Raw genomic sequence first — 25,639 nt, forward strand, 5'->3', positions numbered from 1 at the left:
GGGGGCCAGTATCACAATCTGATACCTCTCCGTCCCCAGAGGGCCTGCCTGCCTTTCTTTGTCCTGCTTGCAGCATCCTGTGATGATGGCCGAAACAGCACCCTGAACGAGGGTCTCTGGATACTGTTCCACGCAGTTCCTTCATGGCCACCCACAGCCCTTGGGTCTTGCAGCCCTGGGCCACTGCCTCTGGTCAGGTCTTGCAGAATCATTGAGCAAAGTGCAGTCCATAAGGGGGCAGCCAGGATGGACTTTGCCCTCTGATGCCACAGGGAAGAGTTCAGGGCATGCAGGCCCCGCAGCGAAAGGCACCAGGAGTCCAGGGACCAACGAGAGGGAGAGCCTCAAAGGGCCCGGCAAAGCAGTGCTGGCTGTTCTGGCCCACTGCACATGGAGCCAAAACAGCAACTTGTGAAACAGCTAAAAGAGATGCAGTCCCAGGGATTATTTCAGTGCAGTTTCAGCATTTCCACGTGGCGTTATGGTTCATATTTATTGTTTTAGTTGAATTGTTGTACATCGCCTTGGTGACATTTGTGAAACGGTGGTATGTAGATATTAGTAAATAAATAAATAAATAAATAAATGAAACGGAGCCTTTTATCATGCATAATGTCTTTGACTAGAAATGTGCTGGGCACTGTTTGTAGTTGATTTTTGAGGCTTGCCCTCCTGTGAAAGTTTAAATTGAGGGGCAGCCTCTGTCCGCTTCAGCTCAGTTTTGGAGTATTTTAGCTGGCAACAAATGGGGCCCTTGCAGCCCCGGCTGCTGTGACTTCTCTATTTGCCAGCAGAAAGAGCGAGAGAGTGCCTCTCCAAAGGGAAACCTCCCCTCATTCTGTCCTGGTTTCCTAGGCAAGCTCCACTGTAATGAATGAAGAAGGGGCCCGAGAGGGGCTTGGAGGCTCACTCCTAGAACCTTATAAGCCCGCAGCTCAACATTTCAACATGGTTCTGCGTGCAGCTGTGCTGGCTCTCACTTGATGGGTGCCTCTGGGATATTTGAAGAGGGGGTGATGTCTTTACCTCTCCTTGTGTAGCTTTGAAAGCAAAGCCATAATTATGTATGAGCCACCCAAGGGCTTCCAAGTCTGGCTTCAAAGCCTGGGGTGCCTTTTGCCTGACTTGTTTGCAACTTTGCACATGCCTTTCATACGCTGTATTCGTCAAATGATTTCTTTTAAGAGGCAAACTGCAAGGGTGAAGCTGCTCTCCTGCCCCCATCTGTGTCATGTGTTCCTTACATTCTTGGAAGAAGCGGAAGGGGGGTTAACCGTTGACCTGCTGCAGCAAAGCGAAAGCAAGCAGGCTTGCTGCTGCTTCTAGGCTTCTGTCCCTGGGAGCCCCATGTTGCAGCCGGCCAAGCCCCACAACGGACAATTCAAACAGGTTCCTAAGATCTTTACTCCAAAGGAGGCGGGCATCTGCAAATTCCTCCCACGATTCATCTTGTAAAGTCCAATGGGCTTATTAGCTATGCAGTTCATGGTGTGCCAAGAGTCCCAGAAGTGAACCAGCACAATCATGATTTTACTTGTGAGCAGTTGCAAGAGTAAGTTTTTTTTGTCATGAGAATTTTTACAATCTCACCACTGTAAGCAAAGCGGCTTCCCCCCCACCCGCCTCTCCTGGGAGCAGCTCTTGGCCGTGGGCAGCCATGATCCCTGGCAGCCGGCTCAGGTGGGCCCTGGAAGAGAGCGGGGGCCTTCTTCCTCAGGAGCTGCAGCGGAGCTCTGGCCCTTGGCCCTGCCATCTTCTGAGGGTGGTGCCTGTGCTGTTGGTCTGGGATTCTGGCTCTGATTTGGGCAGGTTGATGAGGAAACATGGTAGCCGCCAGCCCAGGCCCCTGTGCCGGCAGCCCTTGCAAGTGGCGATGGCAACGGGAAGGGATGAGGGGAAGCAGCCCCGCTCCGACTGCCAGGTCTGCAGGAGAGGCCCTGTTGAGGCCCCCGTGGCCCACAGAGGCCCAGGGAAAGTCTTTCCCATGTGTTGCTCCCAAACGATGGAACACACTTCCTCAAGAACTACGGCTCTCCTCCCGCCCCCCACTGCCCAGTTCTCTGAGAAGACACTTCTTTTTAATTTAACCTTTTAAATTCTGTAGTTGTTTTAATGTTTTACAGTTTTTAATGTTCTTGTTTTTATTGTTACAGCTTTATTGTTTTAAATTGTTGTACACCACATTAATGGCTTTTTAGCAGATAAGACAGTATATAAATATTAATAATAAATAACAAAAGTGTTATTGATTTATTTCCAGCTCTGTGCTATTTGCGAATTTCTTGACCATAACATGCCATAAATGCTTTCTCTTTCAGCCCATCTCAGCCTCTCGCTAATATGAATGACACCATGGCTACCCACATGTCCTCTGGAGCCCCCACTCCAACAAAAAGGTAGGTTGGTGTGCCACTTGCAAGATGCAAGATATAGGAAGGTGTTGCTGTGAACACTCTGCAGAGAGAACAGGATGTGGCAAATAGAGGTCATAGCGTCAAGTAGACTAGAACACCTAAAAGGGATAGCCTGTTCCACAGAAGCACTGAGGGTGACAATACTGGGCTCCAAAACTAATTTACTGCTAGGAATGTGCCCCAGACCAGAATGCTCAGAGTGACCTTGACATGGAAAACGAAATCCAGGGAGGTCTCCAAACAAGCAAGTGTTGTAATAATGGGCTACGTCAATCCCACCCACCCACCCCCGCTCACACACACGCACACACACACACACACACATTAACTGGATCAATGCATCTTCCAGTCGTGACAAGGAGGTTACATTTCTCGATGCCCTAAACGACTGTGCCCTAGAACAGTTGGTCATGAAACCGACCAGAGGGGATGCGACCCTGGATTTAATCCTAAGTGGTGCCGCCCAGGACCTGGCATGAGAGGTAAATGTTGCCGAACCACTTGGAAACAGTGTCCACAGTGCTATCAGATTTAATATATATGTAAGTGCAAAATTGCCCAGGAAGTCCAGCACAGTCACATTTGACTTCAGAAGAGGGAACTTCTCTAAAATGAGGGAACTGGTGAAAATGAAGCTGAAAGGGGGGGTCAAGAGGGTTAAATCCCTTCAAAATGCTTGAAGGTTACTCAAAACCACAATAATAGAAGCCAAACTCAAATGTATACCACAGGTTAGGAAAAGCAGCACCAAGTCCAAGAGGTCACTGGCATGGTTAATGAGCAGTGTCAAGGATGCTATTAGAGCAAAGAGGGCTTCCTTCAGAAAATTGAACTCTTGTCCAAGTGAGGAAAACAAAAGGGAGCACAAGCTTGCACAAGGCAACACAAGCAGACAATAAGAGATGCCAAAAAGTATTTTGAAGTATCAAAATAGTATCACTAGTAATATCAAGGCCAACAATAAGGTATTATTTAAATATATCAGAAGCAGGAAGCCAGCTAGGGAGGCAGTTAGACCATTGGATGACAGTGGAGTTAGACTTCTGCAGGGGGTTGGACTCAATGATCTTATAGGCCCCTTCCAACCCTACTATTCTGTGATTCTATGAGTTAAAGGAATACTAAAGGAGGACAAGGAGATTGTGGAGAAGTTGAATGAATTCTTTTCGTCTTGTCTTCACTGCAGAAGATATAGGACAGATAGAGTTCTGAAAGAACTCAAATATGAAATTGCTGATCAAAATATGCAACATGTCCCTAAGATCAGCCTCTATACCAGAGGACTGGAAGATGGCCAATGTAACACCAATTGTTAAAAAGGGATCCAGGATGGATCTGGGAAATTACAGTCCGGTTGGCTTAATGTCTGTTCCTGGCAAATTGGTTGAAAGCATTATTAAAGATAAAATTAGTAGAATCATAGTAAGCCAATAGAAGGATAAGCTCTGCTGAAGAAGAGTCAACATGGCTTCTGCAAAGGTAAGTCCTGTCTCACTAACCTTTTAGAGTTCTTTGAGAGTCTCAATAGACATGTAGACAGGGGTGATCCAGTAGACATTGTCTACTTGGACTTCCAAAAGGCTTTTGACAAAGTCCCTCACCAAAGTCTCAAGCAAACTTAGCAGCCATGGAAGAGGGCAGGTCCTGTTATGGATCAGTAACTGATTAAAGAACAGAAAGCAGAGAGTAGGAATAAATGGTAAATTCTCCCCATGGAAGGATGTAAATAGTGGGGTCCCACAGGGATCTGTATTGAGACCAATGCTTTTCAACTTGTTCATAAATGATCTGGAATTAGGAGTGAGCCGTGAAATGGCCAAGTTTGCGGATGACCCCAAATTATTTAGGGTGGTTAAAACAAAAAGGGATTGTGAGGAGTCCAAAATGATCCCTCCAAACTAGGAGAATGGGCATCCAAATGGCAAATGAGGTTCAATGTAAGCAAGTGTAAAGTGATGCACGTTGAGGCAAAAAATCCCGACTTCAAGTATCACCTGATGGGTCTGAGCTAGCAGAAAAAGTGCAGAAAAGGGCAATTAAAATGATCAAGGCTTATGTATTACATCACCTATTTCAAAAAACCATAAAGGGCCCAAATAAGTTTATTTTTACAGCCTTTGTAGATTTCTCTTCAGCTTTTGATTTAATAGATAGGAAGCACCTATGGTATAAATTGGCCAAGACAAATATTGATAAAAGATTACTTTGGCTCATTCAGTTACTTCACCAAGACAATTTATTGCAGGTGAGAACTGGCTTACAAGTTACCTTATCTCAAGCTGTTCACATCAGCCGAGGGGTGAAACAGGGATGTACTTTGGCGCCCTTTTTATTTAATTTGTATGTTAATGATCTTATTCCTGGAATGTCTTCCCCTTCCTTTTTTCCTCCCTCAGTAGCTAACCGTAAGATAGCAACATTGCTTTGGCCAGTGATCCGGTACTTCTAAAACGCGGGAGAGCTGCTGCTGGTCAGTATCAACAATTCTGGGCTAGATGGACCAGTCTGACTCGGTATAAAGCAGCTCCCTGTGAACCTGCGTCCCAGGTTTCTTACTGTCCACTGAACAGCTTTCTGCCTTTTGTGTTCAGAGATGAATTTGTATCTCCTTTTTAAGCTCTTTTTGTTTATTATTTAGTATTTACTCTGATTTTGTTTCCTTTCTGTTTCATGTGTGTATCAAAAAATATTTTAAATATTTTCCCATATCAGAGTTTAATTTTGAAGGATTTTATAGACCAGGATGAAAGTCACCTTTTAACTTGCCCAGGAAGGTTTATTATGTTAACCAGCCCTACAAGGCCATAAAACTTTCTATACACCATTTTCCAATTTAGGTAGCAGGATTTAAGCTGACTTCATGCACTCCTTAAGTGCCCGTCACACTTTAGGATGGGAAGAAAAAAGGAGCGGGAAGTATATCCACCAACAATTTCTAGAGGGCTCTCTGGAACGGGAGATAGTAAGGCAAGAGCCCCCTCCCCACGGCGGGGGGGGGGGCGCATGCGTGTGTGATCTGCTGTGTAATCTGCGGCTCCTCCTCTCTGCCTGGGAGAAGCAGCAGAGCCAGAAAGCCAGGGTGCAGCAGCAGCAGCGCAGGTGAGCCACCCCTGACACTACACCTGGGGTTGTGTGGCACTGCCAGTTTCAGAGCTGCACCCAGCACCCCCTGTGATGCCCAGCTCTTGGACGTAGGTGCTGCTGTACAGACGCAACCCAGCCACCTTTGGAAAAGTCAGTTGACTGAGTATGAATCAACTTAGAACAGGAGGCAGCTACATTACCAAATAATTTGGCACTGTTGGAAGGTAGGGTTAGCTTGACTCAGTTTCGAGACTTGTTCTTGGGGATTAAGTTCCACAAGGTCGGGAAAGGGGGACTTGTGAGGCCCTCACAGCACAATCCTGTATCTGTATATTCAGCATAAGTTCGGTCCCAGGTCAGAGGGCATAGGATTCTTTTGTGCGAATGTAGTGCTGAGAAAGCAGGGTCAATCAAATGGATGGGCAGCAAGCAGAGCAGTCGTATTTGGTCAGCTGAGCTAACATGCTGCTGCTTTTCTCTTGGAGAATAAGGCAGGGGTGCTAGTTACTCAGGCCTTGGGCATTGCCCACTGCTGTTTCTGAAAATGAAAAGATTCGTGGCCCCGTTTTAATGGCCGTCCAGTGCATATGTGCATCCCGAGTCTGCTGGGACCCTCTTGTTCCTAGTGCTCCCTCCGAGTGCATGGTGAAGTGCCAGGTCCTCAAGCCGGGCTGCTGCTGCTGCTTTCTGCATTGCCACACACATTTCCTACGGGAACTGAGGCACAGTGCTTGAAAGGGTCTCCATGTGTCTCTGGTTCTTAAAATCTGATGCCAGCTCTCCTGTGGAGGAGGAAGCAGTTGCCCCAGGGACGCAGGAAGAGCAGCAGAATTGAGTTAAAAAATGCGGAGAGAAGGATGGAGATGAATAGAAGCAAGGAATGAGAATGGGAAACATGGCATGGAGATTTGACTTGAAATTATCACTTTATGATGTGCCTACATCTCTCTTCCAGACTGTTCTGCCATTTTTTCTCTTAACTTGTGGAGGCTTATAAGAACGCCTTGGCAAATAATCCTGTGGCATCTTAAAGACCAACAAATGTATTCTAGCATAAGCTTTTGTGGACTGCAGTCCATTTCATCAGAAGCCTGAAGTATTGTCCAGAGTTACAAGTACATATACAGACATGATTGTGGGGATGGACCATAAACAGTGAGGTCAAAGAGAAATGAAATGCAGGATTGATAGTGGCCATTCACAGAAACAGTTGTTGGTGATAACACAGAAATCCTGGCACTGGTAAACTAATTAACACATAGTGTGGTAAGAACCATTTATCCTGATATAAGCCAGAGATGATAGAACTGAACTTCTTAATGAAGTGCAGTTCAGGAGTCTCCCTTTGAAGTACTTTTGTTCCAAGGTGGCCACTATAAGGCCAGTGACAGAGTGTCCTGGGAGGCTGAAATGTTCCCATGCTGTTTTTTTTAATATTGGCATTTCTAATGTCAGATTAATGTTAATTTATTCTTTTGCATAGAGATTGGCCTGCTTGTCCTATGTAGAATGAATCAGGGCTTTGCTGGCAAATGATGGCATATGTCATGCTGCAATGTGAGCAAGTGAATGAACTTGCAGAAGGTTGGACTCAATGGTCCTACAGGTCCCTTCCAACACTACCGTTCTATGATTCTATGAACCCCTGATGTTGTGGATGGCATTATTGTGGATAACATTCTTAGGCCCTGTGATAGTGTTGCCAGAATAGATACAGGGACAGAGTTGGCATCTGGGTCTGCTGCAGTTTCTGGTCCCTTTGTCCATATGTCTGTCATGTGGCCTGTTGCTGGTGAGTCGCTGTGTTAGTTTTGGAAGCTGTCTGTAAGCAAGCACAGGCCTATCACCCAAGGGAATTGGTGAGAGGGAAGAGTCATTGTCCAGAATGGGCTGTATCATAGAATCATAGAATAGTAGGATTGGAAGGGGCCTACAAGGCCATAGAGTCCAACCCCCTGCTCAATGCAGGAATCCAAGTCAGAGCATCCCTGCCAGGTAGCTGTCCAGCCTCATCTTGAACGCCTCCAGTGTGGGAGAGCCCACAGCCTCCCTAGGTAATTGGTTCCATTGTCGTATTCCTGACTCAGTCAGGAAGTTTTTCCTGATGTTCAGCCGGAATCTGGCTTCCTGTCACTTGAGCCCATTCTTCCGTGTCCTGCACTCTGGGATGATCGAGAAGAGATCCTGGCCTTCCTCTCTGTGACAACCTTTCAAGTACTTGAAGAGTGCTATCATAGAATCATAGAATAGTAGGGTTGGAAGGGGCCTACAAGGCCATCGAGTCCAACCCCCTGGTTAATGCAGGAATCCGAGTCACAGCATCCCTGACAAATGGCCGTCCAGCCCCATCTTGAAGGCCTCCAGTGTGGGAGAGCCCACCACCTCCCCAGGCAATTGGTTCCATGGTCGTATTGCTCTAACAGTCAGGACATTTTTCCTGATGTTCAGCCGGAATCTGGCCTCCTGCAACTTGAGCCCATGATTCCGTGTCCTGCACTCTGGAATGATCAAGAAGAGATCCTGGCCTTCTTCTCTGTGACAACCTTTCAAGTACTTGAAGAGCGCTATCATATCTCCCCTCAGTCTTCTCTTCTCAAGGCTAAACATGCCCAGTTCTTTCAGTCTCTCTTCATAGGGCTTTGTTTCCAGTTCCCTGATCATCTTTGTTGCCCTCCTCTGAACCCTCTCCAGTTTGTCTGCATCCTTCTTAAAGTGTGGTGCCCAGAACTGGACACAGTACTCCAGATGAGGCCTAACCAGTGCTGAGTAGAGGGGAACTAGTACTTCCCGGGATTTGGAAGCGATGCTTCTATGAATGCAGCCCAAAAGAGCATTTGCCTTTTTTGCAGCCACATCACATTGTTGGCTCATATTCAGCTTGTGATCGACAACAATTCCAAGATCCTTCTCGCTTGTAGTGTGGTTGAGCCACATATCATATCTCTTCTCAGTTGTCAGGGTGGAAACTGAGCCAATAGGACCCCAGACCAGTTCTGATTCTGAGGAGGAACAGCAATCCGTGGGAGAGGAGCTCGCTCTTCTCTCACAAGCACAGCAGCTGGCAGAGATTCCTCCTGCCAGCATTCCTGGGATAGATAGTGACCCTGGCAGTGAGAGAGTGCTGGAGGGGGGCTTGCTGGATGCTTGGCGCCGATGCAGGGAGCGACAACTGATGGAGTGTGCGGAAAGGAGGCGTAGCGCTCGTTTGGCGTGCAAGCAACGGTTGCGTCCTGAGGACCCAAGGGAAAGAGGGGGGATCTCTCCCTAGCCCATAAGTTCAGGGTCTTCCCGTGATTCTCCTTCAAACGGGGACCAACTGCCTTACCTGGAGCTTAGGCTACTCTGCTATCTTTCCCCAGGGCTGTTCCTCTCTTAGTCGCTAGTGATTAGCATCTGAAAGAGTCATTAAGTTGTAAAAGGAATAAAGCCTTGAAAAGAATCTCATCTGTGTCTTAAGTTGGCTATTGGAGGTGACTGTAAGAGGCAGCTAGGGTGCTTCCTGACATCAGTCTTCCCTTCTCAAGGCGAAACATGCCCAGCCCTTGTAGATCACTGAAGTTATGTTTGAGTGGTTAGAGATGGAAGCTATAGATGACAACATGGTGTTCTGTTGTTTTCTAGATCAAACCTGTAGTAGATGCTTCTTCTTTGTGGTCTCTGTGCATCACACATATCGGCTCTGCGCCTGTGCGGTACCTTGATTCAGGAAACTTCTATAGCTGAGGAATTTTGGCAGGAACTCTTCACCCACCGACACAGTGCACGTGTCCCTAGTGGATTCCTGCTTATTCCCTCAGTTCTTCTTTGACTACCATTGAGCTAGCCTCATTGGGAACTGCTTGTCTTATAGACTGCATTTTTGAAAGTTTTGCTGAGGTTTTTGTTCTTTCTTCTCTGCTGTAGTTATTTCTGCCTTTCTCTTGTTTATTATTGTTTTCTTTTTGTTTGGAAGATTTCTTTCACAATCACCATATCACCTCGAGACATAAGGCCTTGAAGGCACCATTCCGCACGTGTGTGAGGTGTGGCAGCAAGCTCCCTCCAATGGATGGACATTCTCTTTGCTTGCTGTATCTTGGAGAAGGTCCCATCGTGGACACCTGCCTGTACTGCCAAGCCTTCACCAAGCAAGCCCATCATAATCATTCAGATAGGCTTCAGTCGGTGTTGTGGAAGAAGGCAGTGGAGGCAGTGGATGTGCCTAAAGGGAAGATGGCCCAAAGTCAGCTGTCTCCACAGCCTCGGGGCTCACCAGTTGCCTCTCCGAGTGTAGCCCAGCCTTCTGAGCTACGAAGCGGAGCTACGAAGAAATCACGTCAGACTTTGAAGCTTTGGGAAGGAAACTCCAGAACTTTGGGGCCCAGATAGTTTTCTCATCCATCCTTTCAGTAGTTAGAAGAGGGATAGAAAGGGAACGAAAAATACTCCGGGTGAATGACTGGCTACGAAGGTGGTGCCGACGAGAGAGATTTGGATTCTGGGACCACGGGCTATACTTCCTGGAAGGTGGGCTGTTGGCAAGGGACGGGTTGCACCTCACAAAGGATGGGAAGAATGTGTTTGGCCACAGCATGAAGAACTTCATCAGGTGGGCTTTAAACTGAATCCTATGGGGAAGGGAGATATAATGTTGGGGGTAACAATGGACGTAGGTGCATGCACTGCAACGGAGAGAACAGCTCTGATAGTGCCCAATAATAGTCTTCAGACACATGTAGGAAGAAAGCCAGACTATGAAGCACATGGTCTTCAATGTCTATATACTAATGCCCAGAGTATGGGAAGCAAACAGAACGAACTTGAACTCTTAAAACAGGAGGGAAATTATGACTTGATAGGTATAACTGAGACTTGGTGGGATGACTCTCATGACTGGAATACAGCAATTGAAGGATATAACTTGTTCAGAAAGAACAGGAGGAACAGAAAGGGGGGGGGGGTTGCACTGTATGTGAAAAAGACATATCTCTGCACAGAAATACAGGAGGAGGAGCTTGGTAGCCCCATCGAGAGCATCTGGATCAAAATAAATGGAGCAAAGAATAAAAGGAACCTGGTGGTCGGAGTCTACTACCAGCCACCCAACCAAGGAGAAGACGAGGATGAAACTTTTGAAAAGCAAATAGCTGATGTTTTAAGGAAGCATGATGTAGTAGTAATGGGGGACTTCAATTTCCCCGATATTTGTTGGGAGACAAATTCTGCAAAACATGGCCCCTCCAGGAAATTCCTGACTTGTGTGGCGGATAACTTCCTCCTACAGAAAATAGAGGAAGGAACTAGAGGATCGGCTATTCTTGACTTGATCCTAACCAACAGAGATGACTGACTGGATCAAGTAGCAGTTACAGGAACTCTGGCGGAAAGCGACCATGTTGTATTATTTATTTATTTATTTATTTATTTATTTCATTTCTATACCGCCCAATAGCCGAAGCTCTCTGGGCGGTTCACAAAAATTAAATCCAAGCAACACACAATAAAACAATTTAAAATATACAGAACATTAAAACCACAATATAACAATACAACCACAATAAAACCTAGCAGCAGTGCAGGAGTTTAAAATACAGATTTAAAACAGCAAAGATAAAAATTTAGAAAGCTAAAATGCTAAAATGCCTGGGAAAATAAAAAGGTCTTCACCTGGTGCCGAAAGGAATACAATTTAGGCGCCAGGCGAACCTCACTAGGGAGCTCATTCCAGAGCCGGGGTGCCACAGCAGAAAAAGCCCTCCTCTTAGTAGCCACCCGCCTCACTTCCTTTGGCAGGGGCTCACGGAGAAGGGCCGCTGATGATGATCTTAAGGTCCGGGCAGGCACATATGGGAGGAGGCGATCCTTCAGGTAACCTGGCCCCAAGCCGTTAAGGGCTTTGAATGTTAACAGCAGCACTTTGAATCGGGCCCAGAAATGGACTGGCAGCCAGTGCAGCTGGAAAAGTACTGGCGTAATATGAGCTCGCAGCCCAGTCCCTCTTAACAATCTTGCTGCCCTATTTTGGACCAGCTGAAGTTTCCGGACCGTTTTCAAAGGCAGCCCCACATATAACGCATTGCAGTAATCCAGACGAGAAGTTATCAGAGCATGGATAACTGTAGCAAGGCTATCTCTGTCCAGATAAGGGCGTAGTTGGTATACCAGCCTAAGCTGATAAAAAGTGCTCCGTGCCACTGAGTTCACCTGTGCCTCAAGTGACAGTTCTGGATCCAAGAGCACCCCCAAACTACGAACCTGATCCTTTAGGGGGAGTGCAACCCCCTCCAGAACAGGTTGACTATCACCTAGCCGGGCAGACGAACCACCCACTAACAGTACCTCCGTCTTGTCTGGATTGAGTTTCAGTTTATTAGCCCTCATCCAGTCCATTACCGTGCCCAGGCGCTGATTCAGAACAGTCACTGCCTCACCTGGTTTTGATGTAAAAGAGAGGTAGAGCTGGGTGGCATCTGCATATTGATGGCACCTCAGCCCACACCTCTGGATAACCTCCCCCAGCGGTTTCATGTAGATGTTAAACAGCATGGGGGATAAAATAGAGCCCTGTGGAACCCCATGGCACAATTGCCATGGCACAGAGCAGTAATCCCCCAGCACCACCTTCTGGAATTGGCCATCCAAGTAGGAGTGGAACCACTGTAGTGCAGTGCCTCCTACTCCCAACCCAGACAACCTATCCAGAAGGATACCATGGTCGATGGTATCGAAAGCCGCTGAGATGTCCAGGAGAATCAACAGGGTCGCACTCCCCCTGTCCCTCTCCCGGCAGAGGTCATCCCACAGGGCGACCAAGGCAGTTTCCGTTCCAAAACCAGGCTAGAAGCCCGATTGAAATGGATCTAGATAATCCGTTTCATTCAACAGTGCCTGGAGCTGTCCTGCAACCACCCGCTCAAGCACCTTGCCCAGGAAGGGGATGTTGGCTACTGGCCTATAATTGTTAACATCCTCCTCTGTACTTGAGTTCTTGGTTCTAAGGGAAGCAAAAGCTGAGTGTAGCCAAACGCGTACCCTGGATTTTAGGAAAGCTGATTTTAGTAAACTCAGAACAATGATCAGTCAGGTCCCATGGCAAGCGACACTAACGAGAAAAGGAGTCCAAGATGGGTGGGAGCTTTTAAAAAAGGAAATTCTCAGGGCACAATTACAAACAATTCCAACAAGAAGAAAAGGTGGAAGACAACAGAAGAAGCCAATGTGGCTTCACAAAAAGCTCAGGGATGACCTGAAAACAAGAAAGGACACATATAGGAAGTGGAAAGAAGGCCAAGGAACAAAGGAAGAGTACAGGCAAGTAGCACAGAATTGAAGGATGGTGTCAGGAAGGCTAAAGCTGAGAATGAGCTGAAGTTAGCGAGGGATGCTAAAAACAACAAAAAGGCTTTCTTCAGCTACGTGCATAGTAAAAGGCAGAGGAAAGAAATGGTGGTTCAGCTATTAAATCAGGATGGCAAAAGGATAACAGATGACAAAGAAAAGGCAGAGGTGCTCAATTCCTACTTTGGCTCAGTCTTCTCCCAAAAGAGGGTCTATGACCCCCCTGGCAAAGGCCAAGTACCGGCTGAAGGGGCAGGATTGCAGCTTGAGATCGATAGGCATATGGTCAAGGAACACCTAATTAATTTGAATGAGTTCAAATCTCCAGGGCCAGATGAACTGCATCCTAGAGTCATAAAGGAACTGGCAGAAGAACTCTCAGAACCGCTGTCTATTCTCTTTGAGAAATCATGGAGGACGGGGGAAGTGCCAGATGACTGGAGGAGAGCTAACGTTGTCCCTATCTTCAAAAAGGGTAAAAAGGAGGAACCTGGGGACTACAGACCAGTCAGTCTGACATCAATCCCTGGGAAAATTCTGGAGCAGATGATAAAGCAATCCATCTGTAAGCACCTTGAAAACAATGCAGTGATTACTCGAAGCCAACATGGATTTGTCAAAAACAAGTCCTGCCAGACGAATCTGATCTCATTTTTTGGTCAAGTAAACTCCCTTGTGGACCGTGGGAATGATGTAGACATCATATACCTCGACTTCAGCAAAGCTTTCGACAAAGTGCCCCATGATCTCCTGATGAGCAAACTAGGTCAAAGTGGCCTAGATGAAACAACGATCCGGTGGATCCACAGTTGGCTACAGAACCGGACTCCAAGAGTGCTTCTCAATGGGACCTTCTCCAACTGGGGAGAGGTAACGAGTGGGGTACCGCAGGGCTCAGTCCTGGGCCCAGTGCTCTTCAACATTTCTATTAATGACTTGGAGGAGGAGGTGCAGGGAATGCCCATCAGATTTGCAGATGACACCAAATTGGGCGGGATAGCTAATACTTTGGAAGACAGAAACCAAATTCAAAGTGATCTGGATAGACTGGAGCGCTGGGCAGAAAACAACAGAATGACATTGAATAGGGATAAATGCCAAGTTCTGCACCCAGGAAAAAGAAACCAAATGCACAGTTACAAGATGGGGGATACGTTGCTCAACAACACTACAAGCGGGAAGAATCTTGGAATTGTCGTCGATCACAAGCTGAATATGAGCCAACAATGTGATGTGTTTGCAAAAAAGGCAAATGCTCTTTTGGGCTGCATTCATAGAAGCATAGCTTCCAAATCCCGGGAAGTACTAGTTCCCCTCTACTCAGCACTGGTTAGGCCTCATCTGGAGTACTGAGTCCAGTTCTGGGCACCACACTTTAAGAAGGATGCAGACAAACTGGAGAGGGTTCAGAGGAAGGCAACAAAGATGATCAGGGGACTGGAAACAAAGCCCTATGAAGAGAGACTGAAAGAACTGGGCATGTTTAGCCTTGAGAAGAGAAGACTGAGGGGAGATATGATAGCGCTCTTCAAGTACTTGGAAGGTTGTCACAGAGAGGAAGGCCAGGATCTCTTCTCCATCATCCCAGAGTGCAGGACACGGAATCATGGGCTCAAGTGACAGGCCAGATTCCGGCTGAACATCAGGAAAAACTTCCTGACTGTAAGAGCAATCCGACAATGGAACCAATTGCCCGGGGAGGTGGTGGGCTCTCCCACACTGGAGGCCTTCAAGACGAGGCTGGACAGTCATCTGTCAGGGATGCTTTGACTTAGATTTCTGCACTAAGCCGGGGGTAGTCTCAATGGTCTTATAGGCCCTTTCCAACCCTACTGTTCTAGGATTCTATGAATGGCAAATGTGGTTCAGTGTATGCAAGTGTAAAGTGATGCACATTGGGGCAAAAAATACCAACTTCAAGTATAACCTGATGGGATCTGAGCTAGCAGCGATGGACCAATTAAGAGATCTTGGGGTTGTGGTGGACAGCTTGGTGAAAATGTCAACCCACTGTGTGGCCACTGTAAAGAAGGCAAGCTCCATGTTAGGTATAATTAGAAAAGAAATTGAGAACAAACTGCCAATATCATACTGCCCTCATACTGCCCTCATACAAATCTATGGTGTGACCACACTTGGAATATGGTGTACTGTTCTGGTCGCCACGTCTAAAAAAGGGTATTGTACAGCTGGAAAAAGTGCAGAAAAGGGCAACTAAAATGATCAAGGGGCTGGAGCATCTCCCCTAGGAGGGAAGGCTACAACAGCTGGGCTTGTTAGGCTGGAAAAAAGGAAGGTAAGGGGAGACGTGATAGAGGTGTACAAAATTATGCATGGTGTAGGGAATGTGGATAGGGAGACGTTTTTCTCCCTCTCAGAATACTAGAACCCAACGGGGTCCTCCCATGAAGCTGATTGATGGGAGATTCAGGACAGATAAAAGGAAGTCCTCCTTCAGATAGTGCATAGCTAAACTACGGAATTTGCTACCACAAGGTGTAGTGATGGCCACCAGTTTGGGTGGCTTTAAAAGGGGGTTAGATAAATTCCTGGAGGAAAAGGCCATCCCTGTCCTTCTCTCCCTCTCTTCAGAACCTGACTGTCCCTTTTACTTCCTGTGTGGACTACCATAACATCGGATACTTGTGTCCTTTCATTCATCCAGAGGAGCTACAGAATCAAGTTTGACATTCTCCCACCCTTCGATGGCATTTGTACTACATTCCCTTCACTGATTTTGACATCAGAGATGGACTCTATTCTCCAGAAAGGGGCAATTCAACCAGTTCTATTGTCCCATCTTCAGGAGGGCTTCTATTCCCACTATTTCACTGTGCTAAAGAGGGATGGAGCACCTCAACCGATTCTGGACCTCAAGGATGTCAGCTCATTCATCACAGCCAGGAAGTTCCTCATGACAACCCTGTCTTCAATCCTACTGTTTTGTGGAGGGACAAATGGTTTGTGATGGTGGATTTTCACATTGCAACAGAGGACAGTTACCAGCTCTATCTTTGCTTTACCATCAGTCCAGACATATATCAGTTCTCTGTGTTGCCCTGTGGCCATACGATAGCACCGTGGGTGTTTTACAAAATGCATAGCAGTAGTGTGTGCTCATCTGTGTCTCCAAGGGGTGGCAATCTGCCCTTACCTAGACAATTGGATTATTGTTTGCCCCATGAAATCAGATGTCCTCCATGCAATCTCTCTCACCTGCAGGTTATTGGACACCCTAGGTCTCTACATTAACCAGAAGTCACCATTTAAACCCATGCACAGTATTCAGTTCACCGGGGCCATGTTAGACTCAGTATGGCTTTGAGCTTACCTTCCTCAGGATCATACCATAGTCGTGGTTATGCTGGCAAAAGAATTGTGTGCCAAGAGAGAGGCAACCATGTTTACCATTCAAAGTCTTCTGGGACTTACAGTGGCCACGGTCATAGTAGTGTTGTTTTGTTATTCAGTCATTCAGTCGTGTCCGACTCTTCGTGACCCCATGGACCATAGCACGCCAGGCCTTCCTGTCCTGCACTCTCTCCCGGAGTGTGCTCAAGTCCATATTCATTGCGTCGGTGATGCTATCTAGCCATTTCATCCTCTGCCGTCCCCTTCTTCTTTTGCCTTCAGTCTTTCCCAGCATCAGGGTCTTTTCCAGAGAGTTTTCTCTTCGCATTAGGTGGCCAAAATATTTGAGCTTCAGCTTCAGGATCTGTCCTTCCAATGAGCACTCAGGGTTGATTTCCTTTAGGATAATGTGTGCACTGCAAAACTGGTTCCACAGGGTGTTTGATCGTAGCAGGAATGCATGCAAAGTATGACTTCAGCAACCAGGAAACATGGTAGGAGCTCTAAAGTGGTGCACTTCTGTGGACAGTTTACTAGCTGAAGTCCCTTTCACCTTTGGCATCCAAATTCCTGAGAACAGCTGCCTCTCTCTGAGGCTGGGGCACATGTTGCGGAGCGTTAAGGGTTCAAGGGACCTGGTCAGAGGCTGAGAGTTTCGTCACATCAACTTCCTTGAGCTTTTGGCAATCAAGAAAGCATTGGCAGCTTTTGATACTGGTCTTCAAAATCCATATTCATTGCATCGTATGTTGTATGTTGTAGACAGCTCATGCAGGTCGTCTCCAACATACAACCATCGTAGCGTACCTGAACAAGCAGGGAGGAACTCGATCGATGGCACTGAACACACTGACTTTCCATACCTACAACTGGTGCATCCCAAGGGGGATCGACCTGGTTGCTGTCGATATTGGCAGCACAAGCAACACCTTGGCAGATTCGTGGTGCTTGGTGTTGAACAGAGGAAGATGCAGCTGCGTGAGAGCCCCCCACCTGCAGTCTGTAGGTGCCTGGCTCTGACTCAGGCTGATGACCTCAAGGATAAACCAGCCTAGACTTCAGCTGGAAAAACAGGGCCCGTTTACTTTCTTAGAGTTTCTCTATAGGCCCCTTCCAACCCTACAATTCTATGGTTCTATGATTCACAAGACCCCAGTTCAGTCTTTCCTTTCCTTGCACTGTGCCCGCCTGTCTCCTTGGCAATCCTTTGTGGAGTTTCACCTTTGCCTACTCTCCCCTTCCCCCCACCCCCAGATGAACACTTTCTCCAGTTTCCCCCTTGTGCCCAGCATGGTCCACCTGATCCATGTGCCTGCCATGCATGTGGTTGTATATGAAATAAAGTGCATGCAAAGCCTGCCTGGCTGTCTGAAGGTTACTGGTGTGTTAGAATCATCTGCCTCCTAGAGAGTTCTGAGCCGTTGAAGCTGCAAGCGCTCATCCCAGTGGCTGACTGAGCTGCAGGATTGGAGACTTCCGGGCTGAAGTTGGATCTTTATCTCAAATCATTGCAATTCCTGCCCTCCTTTCTTTCATGCCTTGCTGATTACTTTTTTGGAAGTTGGAGGACGCCCCTCGAAGTACATTGCAGCATCGCAAACCAGGTGACTGGCAGCTGTGCAAGTTCTAGGTGACTGACAGCACCAAGAGATGGGGCAGGAGCATTGGTCTTGCCCACCCCAAGGGGAAGCTTCAGCACCCCCCCCCCCCGGATCAGTTCAAGAGCAGCAGGTTTAGATCCCTGGGCCAAGAGGAAATTCTGTAGCACAGGATCTGTTTTGCCTTCCGTTCTAGTGAAGTGCTGCCTGAGTCTTAAGCAGGGCCTCCTAGTTTATTACGCTGAGTGACTTTTCACTGCTGCTAAGCCCAGCTTTATGGCAAGCCCGTAAAACACCACAAGCAATGATTCCAGTCAGCTGGAAGGTGTAATGATTTTAAAGCAAGATGTGGGGTCAGAGGTCACCCTTGTAAATATCCTCATGCCATAAAAGTAATTGGAAAAGGTCAGCTGCTCCCAGTTGGAGAATGATTTAATTTTTAGCAGTGCTGGTGCTTCCCTGTTGAAGTCCTTGTAATGGGGAAGGCACCGCTGTTAATGCTTCCTTTAGCCAATTTTGTTGGGTCACAAATTGCCAATGTATTTTATTTATAAATTTAATTTATGTCCCACCTTTCCGCTAAAAATGGCAGTCAAGGCAGCTAACAATAATAAAATGCAGGTTAAATACAAAATTATAATTAAAACATAGCATAAAATAGATTCAAGAAAAGTGAGGGGGCTTTAGAACTGGGGATTAACAGATAAGAGATGGTAGTCGAGCCTGCCTTCTTCGCTTGGGGCACCCTCTCCCTCGAGCCGCCATGCAGGTGCCTGTCCAGACCCCTTTTTCCAAGCAGACAGACACCTCCAAACAAGGACATTTCATGAGCTTCCCTGCGCAGCGTGCATGGATATTGTTGCTGAAGGAGCAGTTCTAAACTGACCTCCCCTCCCTATGATGCAGACAGACCCGCTGCTCCTGCTCGTACTAGAATCATAGAATCATAGAATAGTAGGGTTGGAAGGGGCCTACAAGGCCATCGAGTCCAACCCCCTGCTCAATGCAGGAATCCAGGTTAGAGCATCCCTGACAGATGGCTGTCCAGCCTTGTCTTGAACGCCTCCAGTGTGGGGGAGCCCACCACCTCCCTAGGTAAAGGTAATAAAACAAATCTACTCTTCTCAGTGCAATAATAAATAAGAGTAGATTTGTTTTATTAATATTTATTGTGGGATTTTCTACAAACAAATTCTTGGGTGGCTTACAAAAAACCCAGAAAAGCAGTGGAACATACAAATAGTTAGTGTTGGTTTATTTTCTTTCTAACACCCTTCAAAATAGCTGCAGTGTCAGCAGATCCCTTCTTACAGTGCAACCTTCTGCCTGTTTACCTGGCAGCAAGTACCACTGACTGCAATGGGATTTACTACTAAGTGTGCAGCCTTCTGAAGAGAATTTTACTTAAACGTGGTTGCACTTAAACCTGGTATTGAATCAATGACCCCTTTTTTCTGTTTAGCACAGCCTAAGGCAGGACTTCAGGCTGTTTACTTATCCCAGTCCTGGTGTGTATGTTTTCCTTGCCATATGCCTTAAATCTGTGCAGTGAAGTGTGTGGTGGTTGCCCTGCACTCAGGTGGCTTAGACCTCACTGAAGCCAATGAGACTGACACAGCCTGAGGAGGAAAGCCACGGCAAGCAGCTGATCCTCGTGGTTAATCTGCACAGTAAGAAAAACTGCAGCCCCCTCCATCCGTATGCCACTCTCTTGTAACCTGGACAGCCTCTTCCTTTCTGCCCCTAACTCAGCCATCCTGACCTGGTGCCCTCCCAATGTCTTGGGCTGCAACTCCCATCATTGGCCATGCTGGCAGGGGATGATGGAAGTTGCAATCCAACACCTCTGGAGGGCACTGGGTTGGGGACATCCATAGCATCAAATATGCAGCGGGACACCTTCGCTGCTCGCACCTAGTGTATTTCTGCCTCTTTATGAGGGGGTTTCTTGTACTTTTGAAGTGCCCAGTACACCCTGCCCCCTGCCCTGTCTGCCAGTCTTTCCAAGGGGTCCCATCCTGCTGCTGGACATGGTGCAGTCTGCCATCAGGTAGGACTGGTTCCCTCTGGCCCCTTGGATGAAGCAGCCTCTTTTTTCCTCCCTTGTACCAGTTTTGGTTCCATGTTGCATAAAAGGGGACTCCTATCTTGGCCCTTTATATGACACCCTCCTCAAGGTGTCCCCTTTCTGCTGCCTCTGCCAATGCCCAGCCCATAGGCCTGGCTCTCCCCACTTCCCAGGGATGTCGACTCTTTAAGGGACTGTGGGTTGCTTGGGAGAGGAGGGGGAGGGAAGGTGTTTGCATATCACAGACAGGCAGTTGGACTTGTCAGGCCGGCTAGCAACAACTGTAGACCTTGTTGGTGTGTGGTGGGGTCTTCTTTCAGGGGGGCTGTGTGAGGGATGAAGGGGACTGGCTGATGGGAGCAGGGAGAATCATAGAATAGTAGGGTCGGAAGGGGCCTGCAAGACCCTCGAGTCCAACCCCTTGCTCAATGCAGGAATCCAAGTCACAGCATCCCTGACAGGTGGCTGTCCAGCCTTGTCTTGAATGCCTCCAGTGTGGGAGAGCCCACCACCTCCCTAGGTAACTGGTTCCATGGTCGTATTGCTCTGACAGTCAGGAAGTTTTTCCTGATGTTCAGCCGGAATCTGGCTTCCTGTCACTTGAGCCTATGCAAGCCAATCTAGTTTCCTTGGTTTCATGGCCCTGTGCCCTGTGGAGTGTGGCCTGTATGAGCTGGGCTGTATGTGTGTTGTGATGGTGTATCATTGAATTGGGGCATCTGCGCAGGAGACTTCTGCTTAAGCACTCAAACAGTATACTGGATATTGCTTGCAGTTTGGGGCTGCCAAAGAATTGGCCGCCGCCTTGTTCTTCCATGCATAACCTCCTTGTCTTCTAGAAATTTGCAGATAAAATTGATCGGATTAGAAGTGTTATTCCATGCGCTGTGGACACAGTCAGTGAGCAAGAGGCGGCCTGTGGCAAACCGGTTTTGTGGGAATGGTTCCAGCTTCTTGATGAAGTGGACAAGGTGCTTTCATCTGTAAGGCCGACCACCTGCTTACTTGATCCTTGCCCATCTTGGCTCATTATGGGCTGCAGAGAGAGACTGGGTGAGGGGATCAGGGCGGTGGTGAATGCCTCCCTTGAGGAGGGAGTGATGCCATCAGCCCTCAAGGAGGCAGTGATAAGACCGCTCTTAAAGAAGCCCTCCTTGGATCCCCAAGTTCTGAACAACTTTCGCCCAGTCTCGAATCTGCCATTTTGGGGCAAGGTGATTGAGCAGGTGGTGGCAATGCAGTTGAAGGCACATTTGGAAGAAACCAATTATCTAGACCCATTTCAGGCAGGCTTCAGGATTGGGCATGGGACAGAAACGGCCTTGGTCGCCTTGGTGGATGATATGAGGAGGGCTCTGGATAGGGGTGAATGCTCTTTCCTTGTTCTCCTCGACCTCTCAGTGGCTTTTGATACCGTTGACCACAGTTATCCTCCTGGACCGCCTGGAGGGGTTGGGCATTGGAGACACCGTATTGCGGTGGTTCCGGTCCTTCCTCTCCAGCAGGTACCAGAGGGTAGCACTGGGAGAGGAGGTTTCGGACCTGTGGCCACTCACTTGTGGGCTGCCACAGGGTTCCATCCTCTCCCCGATGCTATTTAACATCTATGTGAAGCCGCTGGGGGCTATCATCAGGAGGTTTGGGGTGCGGTGTCATCAATATGCGGATGACACGCAGCTCTACCTCTCATTCAAATCCTCACCAAGGTTGGCCATAGAATCCCTGTCCAAATGTCTGGAGACGGTGAGTGGCTGGATGGGGAGGGATAAGCTGAAGCTGAACCCTGACAAGACCGAGGTACTTTTGGTGGGAGACAAGAGGAGGCTGGGGGATGTTGACCTGGTGTTGAATGGGGTACGGCTACCCTTGAAAGACCAGGTCTGCAGCCTGGGGGTCATTTTGGACTCCCAGCTGTCCATGGAGGCTCAGGTGTCAGCTGTGAGCTGGACAGTGCTGTATCAACTCCATCTGATACGGCGGCTGCACCCCTTCTGTCCTGACCATCTGCTCCCATCAGTAGTACATGCCCTGGTCTCCTCTCATTTAGACTACTGTAATGCGCTTTATGTGGGGTTACCCTTGAAGACAGTTTGGAAGCTGCAGCTGTTGCAGAACGCAGCGGCTTGCCTGATTAAAGGCAGCCGCCGGCGAGATCACATCACTCCAGTGCTGAAGGAGTTGCACTGGTTACCAGTTGTTTTCTGGGCCAAATTCAAGGTGTTGGTTTTGACCTTTAAAACCCTATATGGTTCCGGCCCAGCCTATCTTAAGGAGCGCCTCCAGCAACACCAGACAGGCCGCTTAACAAGATCAGCCTCGGATGGTCTTCTCACTGTCCCATCAGCCAGGGCAGCTAGACTGGTGGGGACGAGGGAGAGGGCCTTTTCTGTGGTGGCCCCCACTCTGTGGAACTCCCTCCCTAGGGAACTCCGCCATGCCCCCTCTTTAATGAGCTTCTGCTGTGCATTAAAAATGTGGTTGTTCAGGCAGGCATTTGGGGTGGGTTAGGGTATTTTAGAAAATGTTTTTATTGTAGAATTGTATTGTTTTAAACTGTTTTATTATATGCTTGTACATCGCCCAGAGTTGCTGCGTGACCAGCCAGATGGGCAGTTAATAAATTTAATAAATAAATAAATGCTGCTGTGGATGGTTGGAGTGTAGGCGCAAGACAAATTTTAACGGGGTTTGGGGGATAGGAAATGGTGGAAAGGTGACCCTTTCCCCAAGCCTTGAAGAACCCTCACCTTCATGTTTCTGTTTTCCTTCCATGTTTTGGACTTCTTAAATTTACTTAGTTGACTGTTGTTTGTGAACCTGTGACACTGGCATTTTCACTCACCAGCTCCCGTGTCCCATGGCCTCATCTTCACTGCTGTTGTGTTTTGCTTCCTTTGCTTCCATCGTCCCTAGGTTGCAGTACAGCCTGACCCCCTCCGATCGGCTCAGCGATGAGCATGTGCTGATAGCAGCTTATGTGAGCCGGCTACAGAGTGGCACACAGTCAGTGTTAGGAGAGCAAGCGGGGCTGGGGCTGGGGGGAGCACTCTCTTCCCTTTGGCAGCTCTGTCGCGTGCCCTGTGCAGACAGCTGGGTGTGGCCCACCCCATAAACTGAGAAGTATCCATTGAAGAGGTCCATGAGGCTGCCATGTTGAATGTCACTATGAAAATGGAGCACATGGTGAGGTTTTGGGGCTCCCACTCAGTGGACTTCATTTGGCTGGCTGGGCTGGAGCATGCTGCCCAAAGAGGATTGTTTTAAAAGCTAGGGTCTTTTTTTGAAAGCAACTTAATGGGGATTTTGGATGAACATCAAAATGCTTTCAAGTGTTCCCAGATATTGAGCAGTTCTGAACAGGCCCCCCTGGTACCTGATTCAAGCATCTGAGTGTCAGATGTGTCAGCTGCAGTCTTCCCATTCCCTCCCCTTCTAATTTGGTGAAGATTTTCTGTATAATAATGACCAGTTCATCTAGATACATGGCTCCAAATGGGAAGGAGCCTTGCTTGGGGAGGGGGAGCCAGGGTGATGTTTGTAACTCCCCACCTTTGAAACTCTGGCCAGCAGGAGCTCTCCATCCTTGACTTTATACAGTTCAAACAGTGTGGGACCCCAGATGCAGCAAGGAAACTGGGGAAGGGAGCTGTCCCATCTTTCTGAGTTTCTGTTCCTGATTTGTTTGTTTTTTAACTTACTTTATTTCATGCATTTCTTAGCTGCCTTTTAAGACTGCTGTCTTTCCAAGGCAGCTTGTGCTGGATGGGCATCCCTGTGGCACAGCACGGCCACTGAGCCACACTAATCCTGCCCTTTCCACCTGGCTCCTTTGCAAATGGAGCCTTGCATTCCCACTTAACTGTGTAGTAAATCACTCTGTGCCTGAGATGGTGAGCAGTTTTTTAAAAAGAAAAACACAAAGGAGATGGAGCCCCACCCCCACCCCACCCCCAGCAACAGCCAGGGTAAGTCCTGGCCCCAGGTGGGTGGGATGCAGCCTCCCAGCAGCTCTTGGTCTTCTGACTGGGGCCAGTCCTGGAGCCTGCAAAATGACAGAGGCCTGTGGCATCTTTACAGATCCATTGTGGCTTCAGCTTAAAAAGAGGCCAGGACCAGATTCTGATTTTGTTCTTCCATTGGGTTTATTTTGGGCTCAATGAGACACTGGAATCGCTTTAAATGGCAAAACGTTTCCTTCTTTTTGGGACTCCTGGCACTGACTCAAGCCATAAGCAATACTGGTCAGTGTGTGAGTTTAGTTCTGGCTTGGTGTCCTGGCGCTGCTGTGCTTTGTCACGGTGGAGCCCATTCAGATGACAGCTTGAGCTCTTACCAGATTTCTGCACCTGAAACTTCAGCTTCTTTTGCTTAATTCCTCTTGAAACTCACCAGACCTTGCAAGCCTTACTTTTTATCAAGGGTATCTGATTTAAAGCAGCTTCTTAGGTTTATGCCAGCCCTCTGTTTATGAAGCATTTGTAGACTCCCACCAGACAAAAGGAATGTCTTGAATTGGGGCCCATCTGAGACAGAAATGCCTCCTTCAGTGGAGCTATTTGGGATGGATGCTGTTGCTGCATCTGGCAGGGGGTTCAACTAGATGATCTCCAAGATCCCGTCCAACCCCTATGATTCTGTGGACACAATCGGGAGCTGCCTGGACAATCTCCCTATTTTCCAGCCGTAAACCACTTTCACTGTGTTTTGGGACACCAGCCTTGTTTTCTCACCTACAGAGCACTTGGAATTACTTAGGGCTGGACAGTCTTCACTGTACTTGCCCTTGCAACCCACCTGCCCCGCCCCAGATGCTCCTCCCCTTGGCGGGCCACTCCCGTGCTGGTCTTTCCCTCTGGAACTGGCGCTTCGTATTCACTCGCTTTTCACAGGGCTCCGCGTGACTTAGCTGCTCCAGGTGCTCACAGTCGAGGGAGCCTTTTGCAGCAGTTCTGTCTTTTTTCCCTTAACGGATTTTTGGCAGTAAGGAAAGAGATGGAAGAAGCAGTGGGAAAACATGGGAGGCTTATAAGTGGAAGAGGATGACACCTGGATCCCCCGTAAAATTCCACGAATGAAGCAGAGTGATGGCACGAGATAACGTCTTGTCCGGAAGAAGCGTCCTTCGTCATCAAATCATTGTTCTGCTATGTTTTCCCCACAGTTCCTCCACCTCATTTGAGAGCTCACAAAATCTGATTTTAGGGAAAAGAACAGAACAGTGGCATGATACCTACAGATGTAGATTGCCTTAGCGATACTCTTGAGAGGTGTGGTTTTGACATGTGCTATGATGCGCCCTTCCCACTTTGCAGTGCTGTTTTATTGGCATGTTGATTTTTTTAATTGATATTTTATTTTGCTCTAAAATGTATTCTAAAACATTTACATAATAGTGCTTAAATGAAATAGTATTTTAGCATAACTTTAAAAATTAATTCTTAAGAAAATAACCCTGTTGCTAAAATGGTGTGCTGGTCCGCCCACATGGCTTTGTCACACCTACTAGTGGAACTGGGACACAGCAGGATGTACACGCATGTACAAAAGGCATAACACCCCTCAGAAGTATGGAAAGTCAGTTACGATTTTACATAGAACTCATGGCAGAATGACTGGGTAGCACTAAAAGCCACCAGTTTGAAAGTACCTTGGATCACTTTCCCCCCGTGTGCAGATTAGCTAGGGCTAATGTGGGAAGAACATGAGCTGAGGCCTGAGAGTGCTTTCCTCATGTCGCATAGGTCTGATTCTGAGTCATGTTGGACAACTACTGGCTGCCTTGCATGATTTGATGTGCTGGAGCTGCA

General features: G+C 47.8%; 1 protein-coding gene across 30 annotated transcripts in view; it reads left to right on the forward strand.

Annotated features, from left to right (window-relative positions):
* The window catches only part of DTNB (dystrobrevin beta), a 267,328-nt gene that overhangs the window by 164,523 nt on the left and 77,166 nt on the right, over positions 1-25,639 (forward strand). For 18 of the 30 annotated variants that reach the window (XM_084828198.1, XM_084829730.1, XM_084829492.1 and 15 more), the window contains 2 exons: positions 2,319-2,396; positions 22,746-22,835. In XM_084828198.1, the coding sequence (XP_084684324.1) occupies positions 2,319-2,396; positions 22,746-22,835 (168 nt within the window). The remainder of the gene's footprint in view (positions 1-2,318; positions 2,397-22,745; positions 22,836-25,639) is intronic. The other 12 variants (XM_084828363.1, XM_084828280.1, XM_084828880.1 and 9 more) reach the window with 1 other exon arrangement.

This window comes from Heloderma suspectum, chromosome 1, assembly GCF_057233095.1.
Source record: "Heloderma suspectum isolate Gila_16-S chromosome 1, 16-S_ref, whole genome shotgun sequence".
NCBI classification, from domain to species: domain Eukaryota; kingdom Metazoa; phylum Chordata; class Lepidosauria; order Squamata; family Helodermatidae; genus Heloderma; species Heloderma suspectum.